Source organism: Diadema antillarum, unplaced genomic scaffold (assembly GCF_040938485.1).
Source record: "Diadema antillarum isolate AM-2024a unplaced genomic scaffold, OU_Dant_1.0 seq00001817_RagTag, whole genome shotgun sequence".
Lineage (NCBI taxonomy): Eukaryota > Metazoa > Echinodermata > Echinoidea > Diadematoida > Diadematidae > Diadema > Diadema antillarum.
In genome coordinates, this window is record NW_027272492.1 from 165,713 (window position 1) to 182,120 (window position 16,408).

Consider the following 16,408-nt stretch of genomic DNA (forward strand, 5'->3'; position numbering starts at 1 on the left):
TCAAAAGCCAGTACTGTTTTTTCTTTTAAGTACGACATGTGTATTTTCAACTGAATGTGAGCATGAATAACACAAATTTACTTTTCCACTGCCACGTAGTGCTTTATACCACACTCATGAATGTTTGACAAACTGGAGATGTTACCCAACTCACAGCAATAACACCCTGTAGATATAACGTAAAACAAAGTGTGTTTATCAAGTCAGTCAGGTCTCCATACAGTTCTGGATCTGTTGAATAATTACCCTCAATACACTAATCCCTGGCACAATTACTATAACTATATTATTCTCTTCCAGGGTATCGCATGTCTCGTCACTCCCACGTATGTCTGAAATAAAGCAAGTTACTGTTGTACACCCTGTTTTCCATTGAACTTATATTTTCACTCATTTAGACAGTGTGTCTGTCATCTTAAAAAATCTCAGCTCTTTGATGTATTAGCAAATCTAAATTGATTCGGTAATTTCATTCTTCTACTAGTGATTATAGACTTGATGTTTTCCTGTCATAAAATGAGCACACAATTCATGTCTTTAGAGCTGGTGCCCTGAATTGACATGATCCTCTGAATGAATTTACCTGATTTGGATACTGACTTGAAATGATAAAAAAAAAACCCACCAAAAACTCTGATAATTAGACTCACTATAGGTACTAGTATATGGTGTGTCCTTCTGTTATGTCCTTTAACTATTTACTGGTCGAACCCTCATCTGACAAAATAAAGGCCAAAAGAGTTTTTTAAAATAATGTGACTGGTCCATGAGTACTTCAAACCACAAAACTGTTTGGAAATATGGTTGCTCTGGATTTGCAGTGCCGAATATAATCCATGCACATCCTTCATCACTGCAGAAGAGCACATTTTCTCTTATTTTGAGAAGTTGCTCTGGACATACTGTTCGAGCTCTGCTGTATTTGCTATTACACCATGACAAATGCTAGTTGTAGCAAACTCTTGGCCACTTGTACTGATAACATTCTCACTGAGGCATGGACTGTCACTTAAGACAGGTCACATGACCTGTCAATCTATCGCACAAAACTCTACCAATTTGGCCATCTGTCTTCTTCATTTGGTGTAAAGTCACATAACCTTCCCTGGTGTCCTCATTGAATGTCCATCATTCGGTCCTTGTATTTTTGTACACTGTCCTGCAAATGCAAAGGTGAATTTGAGAAAGGGAGAGGCATTACTACTTGTGGACTAAACAACTGCTGGGTAGAATTGAAAAAGAAAAGAGAAAGAAAAAGACAGATGTAGTATGAAGAGACAATTCTGTCAAAGATGTATCAGATTTCGTGACATTGCTAAATGGTGCATGTCAACACAAATGGGTTTCTGTAATAACAATTACGACTTTTAATTTGCTGACATTAAACTCACTTGACAGCAGCATCGAATAAAACCCGTTGAGAACAGACTGATTTTGCTACAACATACATTTACCACAGACACTTGCCCCAGTATACTTGGGACTCGTCCTCAATGGGTTAACCAAACCATCTATTAAATGGAGGATTCAAACCATTCTTCACAATCACCTGAAGTCTGCATAGATCTAGAATAGCACCCATCAGGTTTTCCAATATATTACTGAGTATAATCTCTTTGATTTACTAGGATAGTGAGTAAAGACATAACAAGTAGAACACACATTACACACACACACACACACACACACACACACACTATACATTATTGCAGCGGACAGATTTCCAATTGTTTTACTTGTCTAAAAGTTGGATTTAATTTTCACTAGGTGGGCAATCATGCAAGTGCAAATGTATGTAGTACTTTGCTACAGCATTTAAAATCACCGTACCTTGAAAGTTTCCTGAATGTGATCACAGACATCTGACAGATTTGAGAGTCCTCTGGTGAAGGCAGCAGCAGCAGGTGAACCTAATATCAAGAAACAAAATGAATTGATAAGAAAGTATCACTAACTATAGTGGTTCATACAGGCCTGGAATAAAAAATAATGATGGTGAGGAATGAAGATGAACAAAAATCCCAATCTGCAAGAAATAGAGAGGTGAATGTTCAATCACTTTTAAAAACTACAACTGTTATGATGAGGAATGCTCTTTTTGTGTTGTTGATAACCCTGAAACGTGAAAATTTACTTAAACAATCAAGCTTGGCTAAGTCAAATTTATTTTGGACTGAATATACAGTAGATTCAACTCGGAGAAAATTCGACTTATGAGGGATTAACATCAATATATTAAAAAAACAGGAGGGCTTGAAAAGACCATCGGCTTTGGCAATTATTTGACTTATGCACAGTCGACTTAAGCAAGGTCGACTGTACATGTATTTAGACAATGACTGGCTAGACAGAAGTATGTTCATAGACAGGCAGTTTGGGGGATTAAATGAATGGCTTTTGAAGTGCAAAATAATTGTAATACTTACTCCATTGTGTAGGAAATATTTCTAGGGATTTACACATGGCATATTATTAGTGTTGCAAAACTTGGTAGTTACAATGTAAACATGCTCAACAATGAAAGCAGTCACGATATAAAATAATTCTTTACATGGATTCTTCTTTGGCTTGGCTGATGGCGGGGGAAAATGGGAAGAGATGAGAATTTGAATATGCTGTGTGGCAAAATGAACAAACAAACACCAAATGCTAACTTTATATGCAGAAAACCTAATGAATTTATTTAGCACAAATTTCGTAAATTGTATGGAGCATTCTGAATGAATAGGTACAGCTGTATATGAACACACACACACACACACACACACACACACACAAACCCATTCGTGCTAGAGCAGACATTGACAGAAGATATCCTGTTGAGCCCGATGAGAGTTGCAACTCACCTTTTGTCTGTATTCTCAGGTTTATCCTGTTTTCTGTTGGGTGAGGCACACTGTAACCACAGAAGTCCACATCGGGGCTGACAGTGACAAAGGGAAACACACATAATCTGATAAAAAGGGACTTCAGCCACTGGAATGAGTAAAGTCATTATTCAAGGACCTTCCATTAGTCAAATTCCACAGAGGGCTCCATTAAAACCTTGCTAATCAAATTATCACTGAGTTCATGCCTGCTTTAATGTATCTAACTGGCTTAGATGCCTGATGAATGGGCTTCACTATCACATCATTACAGAATGGAGCGAAAGTAAGGAACTAAAATAAGCAATATCCCAATAAGACTTGGATACTAAACCAAAATAATCAAGATTCAGACACCTTGAAATGGTCCATATCACTAAGGGAACTTAATTTCTCTTAATGTTTAAGATAACATTCTGCAATCTAACACAAAAGGGTGACAAAGAAAATGCGTACCTGTAAAAGTACTTAGTTACCATGTAACATGTCAAATATAAATATCTTGATTGAATTTAATGCAAATGTAGCCCATAGCTAGCAGAAAAGAGAAATTATCATCTTAGACATTATTCACATACACTGTACTCTATTCTGACTCATTTCTAGAGTTGTAGATGCAAAAATAAGGGAAGGCAGCTTTGAATGCAACAAAGAAAGATATGAATGAAAGGAATATTTGTTGTGTACTGGTTTACTTACTCTTTCATGATAATATATCTCAGTGCATTTCCAAGTGTGTGGTCTTCACCGTGCATAACAAATGTCACAGATGTGGTCTTATCCAGGTTCTCTGTCATCTGTGCTGTTTGCACCTGTGATTCACGAATAATTGGATCAAAAGGACAATAGCAAAGAACTTTACATGTCTCTTAGAAACACACTAGGACATCTGTTACTACAATTCTTTCACAAGGGAGTGAAAGGATGGACTGAGAAAAAGGATAAGAGTGCACAAAGGATCATGAGTTTGCCATTAAAATGCTATCACTGTTAGCACTGAAAGATGGTTTCTCAAAGAAAGCTCCAACCACTGGGCTCAGCTGCATTATTTATGACACCACGCACAACCAAACAGACTATTAGCTAGCAAAATTGTAAAGCATGACAGCTCGAAGCACGTGCTGAAAGAGTTGATCTCGAACAGTTGGCCAGATGACACAAGCTTGGTGCTAAAGGTACAAGAAGGTACAATGTACACTGTAGTTTACTACATACGCATACGGTATACATTAGTCAACATGTAATAATTTACTTGTTGGGACATTGATTGAAGCATAATTCTGTAACAGTTCGACAGCATCACTGCAGCCATGCCATGGTTGTGGGTGTGATGCGAGTGCATCACTGTATAGTTTCATATCTTTATTTCTTTCCATTATATTGATCATTGACCAATGATACAATGTATTGGCCCATCTCATTGGCATCGGGCTCATCACAATTTTCTTGCAAATCGTTCTTCTACAGAGTTCTAGGCTACGTTATCTCAAGTGAAATACTTTGCTTGCATGTCCAGCCAGTAACTAGCGGTAAATGGAGATATAAACAACCCTCAGCAGGCTTCTCCTATTATCACTGGCCACTTAATTCAATCCAGTTTGGTGTCAACCCTCACTTGGATTGAAAAAAAGGCAGTGCTGGACTCAGATTCTCTGCTTAAAAGTTTGAACATGAGACACAATTTCATGGTCGTAAGCGACACAAATCAGGATATAATTTATCAATTGGAAACGTCTACGTCTAGACATGATGTGATACTTATCAATATCATCAGACATTAAATCTAAAGTTTACAGCATCACTACATGGCAGAATGTTCTATCAATCTTCTGCTTTAAATATATAAAACTAAAACGTCAGATGTCTTAGATTTACGTGACACCGTGGTCATTGATCAACTGATCAATGGAGTACACTGGTGCAGTAATTATACACATGTCTATCAGATACAATGTACATATGAAGCTGTGCTAAAACACACACACACATTTAGCAGTACACGGGACTAACATGGGCTATCGACAATCATTTTATCGAGCTTCATCGGGAGTTACAGGTATGTCTGGACTTCAACAGTAATAAATAAAGTAAAGTTTACTTACAAATCCTAGTCTCCCACTCCCTTTGACCTCTGTACTCGCCATCTCTTGTAGTTAGTCCCGTAACCCCAGTGAAAATCGCTTGGCAGTCGAAGTGCAGGCGTCCTACCACACAACACGTGCAGCGCTATGCTCTAGCTGCTATACGCGATATACTGTAGCTCATCAACAATGAAGTGATCGCCCCCCCCCCCCCCTCCCCAGCCCCTGCGCACACTGATCTCTAGGAAAAAAGACAATGAAGGTTAGCCTAAAAACAACAACAACAACAACAAAAACAAACAAACAAACAAACAAACAAACAAACAAATACATACACACAACACCACCCCCACACACACATACACACACACAAAAGCAAAGCCAGAATTTTCATGGAGATGAGTGGTGCATGCATTTTTGTCACATCCGACTTGGAGGCTGTGTAGCTAGGAATAAAGAATCTGTTTTTCAAGATCGCCATATAAATCCCCAAAAACAATTAGGTCCTACAGTAAAATATTGCAAATAACAAATTGCAACATTACAAATTACCAATGGCAATAGCCTCTTGCAAACTGTTGTTCTCCACCACCTATACGCTCTTATTTCGGATTCTTCTGTACACGGATTCGAAATATAGTATAGAAACTAGATTACGAAAATTGGGATTCAACCATGTCTCTGTCAGACCCAGCGGCGGATCCAAAGGGGGGGGGGGGGGGGGGGGGGGCGCAACCGGCGCACGTCCCCCTTTATTTTTTGTTAAAAACAATAGAAATAAAAAGAAAAAAATGAAATGAAACCCGGAAGTGGCACTAGAAATATTAGTTGCGCCCCCCCCCCCCCCTTTACAGAATTCCTGGATCCGCCCCTGCAGACCTATGACGGAACATATACATTTTTGATTTAGATCAGAGTTTTCTAAACATAAACGCAACCAATCAAAATTTCTACTTATATACCACGTATGTTCAAGTGAGCTAAAATCAACAAACAAACAAACAAACAAAAATGATATTATCAGCAGTATTCATGATAATTATCATAATTATCATTTTTATTTTTATTATTATTATTGTTATTATCATTATTATTATTATCATTATTATTATTTATGGTAATAAAACGTATGTATATTTCAATCAATGTTTTCTAGGAGTACTTTCATTAAGTATACTCGGGAGGTTATCTTCTGTTTCATTCATTATTCTAATGGTATATAATGTACACTGTAAACACTTTATACATAAACCTGTGCTTTGTAACATATACATGACTTGTTGTATATCCATAGTACGGTTCATGTGCCCTTGTAAATAGTGTATATATGGTGTTTTTGTTATTTCACTCAGCCTTATCCTTGATAATATTTTGTCTACAATCTGTAAGGGGACTACATCTAACAAGCAGTGCTTCTAAGTAGTCCCCTCCACATTTGTACATAGTGTTATTTTTATCTCAGAATATCACGATATTTTGTATAAACATGTAATATACTCTGTATAGTTTTGATATAATGTCCACTATGTGTTATACCCTGTATATTTTATCATATAATGTCCACTATGTGGAATATGAATAAATTTCATTTCATTTCATATCATATAGGCCTATTGTTTATATGGGCTTACAGTAAAAGCATGGTTGGCTCTGCGCAGGATCATTCGAATAAAAATTGTACTAGTATCAAACTTCTTGTGCAGAAGTAAGCCTAATAGGCCTATATTTATTCGATATGCTTCATAAGAACTGAGAATTTTGTTTACCTGATCGGATGCAACAAATGCCAGACTGTGTCATACAATTCATCATTATTCAATGAATTAAATACAAATGTTGGATTAGCCATATAGGTTTAAAAGAAAACACACTGGTGTTGGCGGACTTTCCACCTGGACCTGGAGACACCCGTTACCGTGGCCAGCAGCCCCATCTGAGTCATGACCATGACAATTGCTATTCCAGCCAGAGTTACTATCATATCAACTTTTTATGAAACGGGGCCAGGCCTAATTTCATAAAAGAAGTTAGGATAGCAACCACAGGACCGAGGTGGTTTCATGTAATGAGTCACTCCATGTTCGGGTTGACTTTCATCAGATAAAATAGAATAAAATCAAATGGAGTGGTAGACATACGGGAGACAATAAGTAGCAGATGAATAATCAGGTATATAAAAAGACAATTAGTTGGAAGCTTTACCTGTTGCACAGAATAGTTTATATGTGGTGTATACGTTGGTCGCATCACAAAAATGTGAATGATGTGATTATGGTCACCTCACAACTCTACTATTTGCTTCGCACAGAAACACACACTCAAACACACAGATACAGACATTTTTTTTCTTTCAAAATCTTTATTTTATTTCCTCCAAAATAATTCAGTAACAAATCAATCATTATATAACCAATTATAAGAATTGCCTTTTCGACGATATGAATTTACAACAGAACTAGTAACAATATTATGTCATAACAATAAAAAACAACAACACGTGAAACATGTCTCGCGTGGGATTAAAAAAAAAGCAACCCACCTAATACTTGACCTATGATTCAATAACAAATCCATCATTTAAAGCCAATGCTCACAATATGATATTGCATTTTCTACAATGAAGATTCATAACAGAAATAATAACAATATTTGCACTCACACACACCCACACCCACACTCTTTTCTTTCGAAATCGAAATTTCTTTCGAAGTACCCAGTAACAAATTAATCATAAAACCAGTTTTTACATTTTCATTTTCTACGATACGAATTCATAACAGGATTAGTAATAATATATCATAACAGTGAAAAAAGCACATAAAAACCTGCCTCACTTGCATGGATTTACAAAAACAAACAAACCACAAAACAAAATAATGGAAACCATCTATTACTAACTTGACCTATGATTCAATAGCAAATCAGTCATGTTAAAAGCAATTCTTACAATAAAATAATGCAGTTTCTACAATAAAGATTCATAACAGAACTAGTTAGAATATTTGACACACATACACACACACGCACACACACACACCACACCCACAACTATTCTAACAATAATGCTCTTGGTCAATGATAGCAACAACTTTCTCCAAAAAGTCATCAGTATTGTAGGTCATTACAATGAAACAGTAACTTGATACCAAAGATACATTTTTTTTGCTTTGCTTTTTGTTTTTGTTTTCGTTCTTTCATTAAGAATACGTAGGTCAACGACAATGGGATTCATTAAGAATACATTTAATGAATTTGTAGGTCAACGACAATGGGATTCATTAAGAATACATTTAATGAATTTGTAGGTCAACGACAATGGGATACCTGTGACATGGTGACATAAATGCTTCATTATGTTTTTCTGCCTATGTCGCGAATAATACTTTTTCAAAAAAAAAATGTCAGTAAAACATTAAAATTCCGTAACAATTTCATCTGACTTGTTAGAGTCTGAGGAAACGTCTACCATACTACTTATCTGATGAATTTTGACGTTACCCTTTCCACCCAAGCCAACTTGAAAGATAGATTAAGCATTTATTCTAAGTTCTCATAAAAGGAGTAAGAACTGAGGAATAAAGCGCATTGCCCATACATTGAGCACTCCTGCTGCTTCCGGTATGAGAATCGAACCGTTGACCTCCAGACTAGCGTTGATGGTCTTATGACAGACTTACAAACAACTTGATCACAAAAATTTCGAGATATCATGCAACACATCAAGCTTTTTAAGGCCATAAACAGTGTGTCTGATCGGTATTTAAAAGAGCTGTTTACACACGCCATACAATCTTCGTGCCATCGGTACTCTCGTTTTCCCCAAACCCCAAACTTCAACATGGCGCAAATCTTTAGATCATTGTCTATATCAACAATAGCAAATTATCATTATATGTATTTCTTTGAAACGTAGATATTTGCTGAATATATTGAATTGTTATAATGGATGTCATTTTGATTCTGTATATCTTTTGATGTGATTTTGTATATTTTTATGTTAATGTTATGAATATGTATGTTAAAATCGAGTACACAGAGTTTGTTTTCTTCTTGTTTTCTCCATTGGTAGAACAGCTCCGAACTCCTGGCGCAGCTGAGTGGGACCATCCAGCCGCAGTTTAATGTACTTTCATGATAACTTCTTTGTATTATTCAATGTTAAGTAATGTGCATATTTTCATCTTGCGGGAGTAAAATCAATCAATCAATCAATCAATATAAATCAATCAATCAATAGTAATCAATCAATCAATCGATCAATCAATCAATCAAAGCGACCACGATCCATGTAGTCTTTCTCTTCAGAACTTCTCAATACTGCTCAATGTTCCTATAAAGTCCAGTACAGCATCAGGTGATTTTCGTTATTTCGAAGGTTTGTTAATCCGAAAATGAAACAAAGTTCGTGATTCCGAAGGTTCGTCAATCCGAAAATGAAATAAAGAAAGAAAGAAGACTTACGAACCGTATTTCATTTTCGAATTAGAGAACCTTCGGAATAACGAACCTTCGGAGCAATGAACGAACTATCGGAATATCGAACATTATTTAATTTTCGGGTCAACGAATTACCTTCGGAATGACGAATTAAATTCGGGACAACGAATTATTGTTATACCTTCTGAATAACGAATTACGTGTAACCAACATTATCACTGCTAATGAGAACTATGCAACTCGTACTCTGTATTATTTCTTTCAGTTCAATCTAAATTTCCAGGGATTTGTTGTAATTTGTCTTGGTTTAGTCACAAATTCCATACTAGATCGACGAGAAAGGAACAAAGTGATTCTCACCTTTGTGATATAGATAAGGGGTAACGGTTAGCATTTGAAAGAAATTAGAGGCATTATGAAATAAAGGCAATTATTTCGAATTTTCCTTTTTATTTTCGCGTGACTGAGGTCACAGTTTGGCAACATTGGGATGCCATTTATACTTATATATACAATTCATACTCCCAAGGTCTCTGGGGGTAAGGGCTAGGGGCTGGGGGAAGGATTTACATTTAGACATCTGTCTCTTTCTCTCTCTGTATTCCTGTCTATCTCTCTCACGCGCGTCTCGGCCGAGGCATGCATAGCTTCTCAGTAACACTATGGAAGAAGATGTTGAAGTAGCATGCGGGCCATGATTAACGGCATATGTCGCCCCTTACGGGCCTCCTCGCGGCAACAAGAGTTCGATAGGAACACAGCTTCATTATTATTGCGTCAAATATGTAACTCTTTCGTCATTATCCCGCAGGCAGTGCAGCAAACAGACGCCTATCTCACATGGTCCCCTTTCTCAGTTTCTTCCCCCTTCTCCCTCTCCTTTTCCTTTTCCATTTCTTTATTTCTTTCTCGTCTTTCTTTCAATTTTTCTATTTATTATTGTCATTATTATTTTTCCTTTCACTTGTTGTCTCGTCTTATACTTTTGTCTCACGAATCCACTCTATTCTTTGCCGAAAATTGATTACAAAAACAACAGTTGTGACGTCAGTGTCAGGTTCAAAAAGGCACAAATTTAATTTCTGCTGACAATGACAATGGCTGTATGAAATTGCATGCAGCCAAAGAGATGAAGAAAGAGAGAGAGAGAATGATGAGAGGGAGAAGTATAGTAAGAAAGAAAGAAAAACAGAGAGGAGGATAGATAGATAGATAGATAGATAGATAGATAGATAGATAGAAAAAGAAAATCTTACGGAAATTTACCGCAAGGCAAACCTATCGTAAACGAAAAGTATAAAACTGGAAAAAACAGACCAATGCAGCTTCTTCTTTCTTTTCTTCTCTTTTTTTTTCGCACATGACAGGTCTGTAACAACAAAACATATTCTAGAACAACGACAGCAACAAGAAAACAGTCCAAGGGTTTGCTCAAATTGAAGAACATTGTGCCTTTTCGTATTCTCTCTCTCTCTCTCTCTCTCTCTCTAGAGAGAGGATTTTGGTCCATTCTGTAAATCTTTCATAATGAATAATCAATCTCTGCCTCTTTGAAGTACGAGAGTGCGATGCAAGTGACGTCACAGCCATGTGAAAAAGTTACGTACTCTTGGCCTAGGGTGTCTCCAAGGTACATTTTGGTTGAAGTTCAAATGGTTAACGTTTATCAATAACAGCTTACTTTCGCTTGCACTAGCTTTCATTCCTCATGTTTGCCCGTATACCAGTGAAAAAATAATATCAATTTTTCTCTTTCAAACTCTGTCCACGCTTGTCATAACACGGTGCATGTGCTTGATGCGATTACATGGGCGAACTGCCTCTATGTGTCACCTACAATCGCATTCAATATTGCGATGACCCGTTGCTTTGCTGGCCTCTCAAGCCTCCCCGCAAAGCCGCAACTGATGCGCCCACTCTCCAGTGAGAACGTAACAGCTTTTGTGAGTATATCACCCTTTCCTGTGCCCCCTATCTAAATATCGCGGGAGAATTGGTATAGAGAAGTGTCCTTCTTGTGAGTGCGGGCTACAGTATTTTGAATCTCAATGGTACTCGGGGAAGGAGGCGCCAAAAGCTTTAAAAAAATCAGAACGTCTTAATGTCCGTCTGCGACTATTTTAGTAATCAGCGGCATTCGATTCATTGACATAGCAGTATTGCTTCTCGAGGGCAAGTCGAAAGGAAGATTCATTTTGGCAGTGCGGATCGCCATTGCGTTGAGATATTATACTTTCAGTGGGGAGGAGAATAATGATGATATAGAGGTCGACCTCCAGCGCTGAACTCTGGGCGTCTAGAGATTTGCCAGAGTAGCTCGATGGTGAGCGTGCAGAATTGTCGATGCTGCCATATTGTGGCGACCAGTTGTGAGCAGACCTGTAGGCACTGGTGACGGATATAGTACTCATGTCAGGTGTTTCTGGATGATTGACGGGTGCAACACTTCAGACAACGGTGAGTTGCGAAACAATTAAAACCAAAGAAATCAATCATCAGTATACAATATCAACAACCAGAAGGAAAAATATAATCGTTTGTCTATTGATATTTGAAATATTCCCCTTATTTGCAATGATTTGAGCTCCTAGTATACATTATCATATTTTGCTGATTCGATTCGATTAAATTTCGTTTCATACTTATAGCCAAGGGACTTTAACGAAAATATCTAACAATGCGGGCAAACACAGATTACGTGATAAAAATAATTTGGCCAAAACTTTGTCTTAACTACCATCTTATTATCAGTGACAGCAGAATGAAATGCACACTATGTATGCCTAAGGTGAAAATGGAGTTGCACAGGAGATCATAATTTGCGTGTGACTTACATGATATTTTTCATTGTATACTCTCTGCAAAAGGAATATGTTTTTTTTCCTCGATATTTTGTTACTGACTTTTCGGGTCGAATGTCACTAGGAAGAGATAATTTCAGGACGATTACATTCATCAGTGATATTATACCTTTGTGTGATATGTATATCAGTCGATGTCAAATAAAGCCTGCACATGTAAAGGATTATTCAGAGGAAATATTACAAGAATGTGTCTTTCAATGGAAGATTCGACAATTTTTCTCTTCTGTAATCCATGAAGTGCATGACTTCAACTTGCATTTTTGAAACCTTCGAAACTGTTTGTCCTTGCTTTGCGTTTGCAGTGAATAAATACGCGATGGCTTCGTCATCCGATGAAGTGATTGTATCTGGGCAACCACATGAGATGGCCTTTGATGCTCTCAACTGCTTGGAGGTGGTGAATCTCACTGATGAAGGTGACGAAGAAGCTTATGGGTACAGCCGAAGCGAGACAATTTTCGCCACCCTCTGTCTCCCGTTAATCCTTGCACTCGGCATTCTGGATAATTCTGCGTTTATCTATGTTGTGTACCGCGTCCCATGCATGCAGACGTCCATCAACTGTTACCTCGTGAATCTAGCAGTAGCGGATATTGTTTTCCTGTCGGCGGGAATAGGAGAGAAAATAGCGCGATATCGAGGATCTCCGATCCACGGTGACGATAACCCACTCGGCAAAGGAGGCTGCATCTGGGTATACCTCATCATGGACACGGCCTATTTTGCCTCACTTTGCTTTGTCAGCTTAGTGTCAATGGATCGCTATTTGGCGGTCTGCAAGCCGCGTCTCAAAAATAGACATCGAAAGTCAAAGACCGCCCTCTTGACGGCTGGGTCGTGGCTGGCTTCCCTATGTCTGTCGTCGACGCTGATTCCTTCATCAACTAAATTATTACAAGTGTGTTTTGTTTTCTCGACCGATTCATCATTCAGTAATTGGCCATCAACTTGGGGCATTTGCGCTCCAGCTCAACCCTGGATGAAGGCATATGCCAACGGAATGCAGACGATTCCCTTCTTTTTCGCACTCGTCGTTAACGTAATCATGTTTGTGCTGATCGTCCGAAGTTTAAACCAGTCAATAGAGCGTCTGCAGACTCACACGGAGATCCGGCCCGACGTCGATACGCACGTCAGAGATCGGGTAGCTCGTATGCTAGTCATTAACGGGGTGGCGTTCTTCGTGTGTCTCTCTCCCTTCGAAATCATCTCTTTCTCGGATATGATAGCGACTCTCCACGGTGACGAGTACCATCTTTCGAGCGACGCTCAAGCCAGACTCGTGTTCTTTAGTCGATCCCTTGCTTACATAAACTGTGTCATTAACCCCATCATATACACAGCCATGAGCCACCGCTACAGACATGCATTTAGACAGGCTTTCCGTATCGGTGCGTCCGCTAGTCCTGTCGGACATTCTACGAATACCGCCACAAACGAGTTCATGCGTGTTACACTGGATACCAGAGTGTAAAGCTAAGGGAAATCTTCAGAGGTACGAGGCGACTTACTTAGTACCTCCTTGGTCAGACAGTGTTCTTCAAAGGGATATGACAAGGGATTTGCTTGCGGAACAAATGGCATTAGAACGTCTAAATATTTGAAGCCCAAAATCGCTGTGAACGATGAGATACGTGTTGGAGAACTATATTTATTGCCTGTCCGGATCAATGGTTAATATCTGTATTTGCTGACAATGTTATAATTGCAAACAAATAACACAGAATGTTACTGGAAAGTCAACGACAATGTAAATATCTTCGAAAGCACCGGCAGATCACTTCTCTCTAGAGCGCTTTCAGACTACAAAAAAAAAAATAGTTTGTTATCCCGTTACCAAATTTGTCTATAGTACTGACTGTTGATGCAAGCACTGACATGACATGCAAGAGTCTCCTCTCAATTTGCACATGCTACATTCATACCACAGCTGTGTCACAAACTCTATATCAAATTTTAGATCAAATAATTCGCAATACAACATGCAAAGAAAAGATGCAAATAATTCACGCACTCTAAAATCAGTCGGCAATATAAAGCAAGTAATACATATCCAAAATCTAATTAATTACTGTTTATAGCTTGAACTAAATATGTGGAACTTTATTCTTGGTTTTGATTAGAAACACTATTCCTATATATCGAGATAGGCAGTATCAGAGTCGAAATATGTTAACATTGCTCTATAATAGCAACGTAAGTAACAAACACATTTGTTCATTGTACTATATTGCACTTCGGTCACTTGCACCCTTTTGCCAGAGTAGTGCAGCAGGGCGGAAGTAAACACTCGGACGGCGATTGGCCAATCGTGACTTAGCAAGCGTGTTTGGGAAAAAGTGCGATTTAAGTTTCCACAGGGGATTTTGCAAAATAACTCGATTTGCACGAATCATTTTTTTTTAACTCGTTACGATTGACTTCCTCTGTAAGTCTGAACCCCGTCAAAGGCAATCTATACATCGTATAGTAACGAAGGTATATATGTTAGCTGTGACTATTGAAATTGTTGACTTTTTTGGCGCAACAAGAAAAATCAACCAACCGTTACCAACCTTTCTACAAGGACGGCACGTCTAAAAAGCCCCCATTTTCTCTCTTTTTCTCTCTTTTAAGGTGATAAGCTAGCAGCGACATTTCAAAACTCGCAGATCTTTCGTTTCAGTTTTGGTTTGATTGCATTTCTGCATTTTCCATGAAAATCATAACATGTACATAATTCAAATTATGATAATCATGAAAATTTGTAGTTTGTGAACAAATACAGTGAAATCAAAACGATACACTTATTTGAGCAAGAAAAGAAAGAATGAACGAGTCTGCCATCTTAAGCAGGTAGTAGTGATGGCTGCCTCGATAAAAAAAAGCAATAAGTTTGTTTAAAATTTATTTATCCGATGTCCTCAGCCTGAACCGTTCATTCGCGAAGATGATAACGAAAACTGGCGATAAAGCAATCATTTACATCAAACTAACATTCCTTCAGTCTTTCAAAACAACTTGAGCCTGATCTATTCTAACAATGAATGCAGTGCATTTAACTCAGATATAGCAAGTTCGCTAAAATAGACGCATTGCATCGCAATCTTGAACTCATCAAGTTATCTTCAAAACGGAAAGACATTTCTCTTACAAATTTCATTTTCAAATCAACATTTGACAAATTTACAATTTACAAATCTTTCATGAGAAAGCGCAGTATTCAAGATATAAGGTGGATACTATTTCGACTTTACTACTGCAGCCATTTGAAAGTAAGATATAATGCTCAAGCTTTCTCTATCTTTATGCCTTTGTGACTGAAAAAACAGAATGAACACAGTTTATGACGCAGTTATGATTTATAGGTAAGCCCCAGTCTAATGAATTGAGATGTTGTTATTTTTTTTTCATTGGACAAAACCATAAAATAAAATATTACAAAAATGTAAACGAAATGATAAAGAGTCCGCGTTATGTGTTCATTCTCCACCTCGCAACTAAATTTATCTTGTTTTTTTAACTATTCTCTTTTCTCTATTCTCTCACACTTTCTATTCCCAAACTGCCATGTGATAAATATCCTGCCATCTCAGAAATGTATCAAATCAGAAAAGTTCTAGAATGTCAGAGAGAAAAAAAACTCAGCAATGTTGCGTATCTTTGAAAACAAAATATCCGTAGACAAAATCTGCATCTTACCAATCGATGTCAAGAGAAAAGATATTTTTAAACCAATTTAATCAGATATCATGGATCGTCATTACATTAACGATCCTTTGTTATGGTATCGTAATGTATCTCTTGACAGGAATTTGTTTTTGACGGTCTGATATAGTTTACGAAATGATTTTCACTGCATCTACGCCAAATTAAAGAAAGGCTGCATGATTGTAAAACGAGAGGAATTCGATGAGAACATATAAGGGATGAAATAATGTAAATGGTTTGAATTGAACTACTAGTACTAATACATTGATGTGTGATTATCAATAGACTAAAATGAACTGTGGACATGAAAATATGACAGCAATCATCGCATAAAGTATTGTAATTATGTTGATTAAAGATGATTGATTAAGGTTATGTGGTACTCGTTTATTTGTTTATTATAAAGATATTATGATTTTATTTTTGTTTTGTACAGTCTTCTGAGGATCGAGCATAAATCAAAATGAAA

General features: G+C 37.5%; 2 protein-coding genes across 2 annotated transcripts; one reads left to right on the plus strand and one right to left on the minus strand.

Annotated features, from left to right (window-relative positions):
• Positions 1 to 263: 263 nt before the first annotated feature.
• Positions 264 to 5,093, minus strand: LOC139712533 (DNA-directed RNA polymerases I and III subunit RPAC2-like). The gene is made up of 5 exons (XM_071624348.1): positions 4,970 to 5,093; positions 3,567 to 3,679; positions 2,847 to 2,923; positions 1,831 to 1,910; positions 264 to 1,159 (listed from the first exon to the last, which is right to left on the minus strand). The coding sequence occupies exons 1-5, from the start codon at positions 5,009 to 5,011 to the stop codon at positions 1,115 to 1,117; spliced, it is 357 nt and encodes a 118-aa protein (XP_071480449.1). The 5' UTR covers positions 5,012 to 5,093; the 3' UTR covers positions 264 to 1,114.
• Positions 5,094 to 12,565: 7,472 nt separating this feature from the next.
• On the plus strand, positions 12,566 to 13,723 carry LOC139712539 (somatostatin receptor type 5-like). The gene has a single exon (XM_071624353.1). The coding sequence runs from the start codon at positions 12,566 to 12,568 to the stop codon at positions 13,721 to 13,723; it is 1,158 nt and encodes a 385-aa protein (XP_071480454.1).
• Positions 13,724 to 16,408: the final 2,685 nt, after the last annotated feature.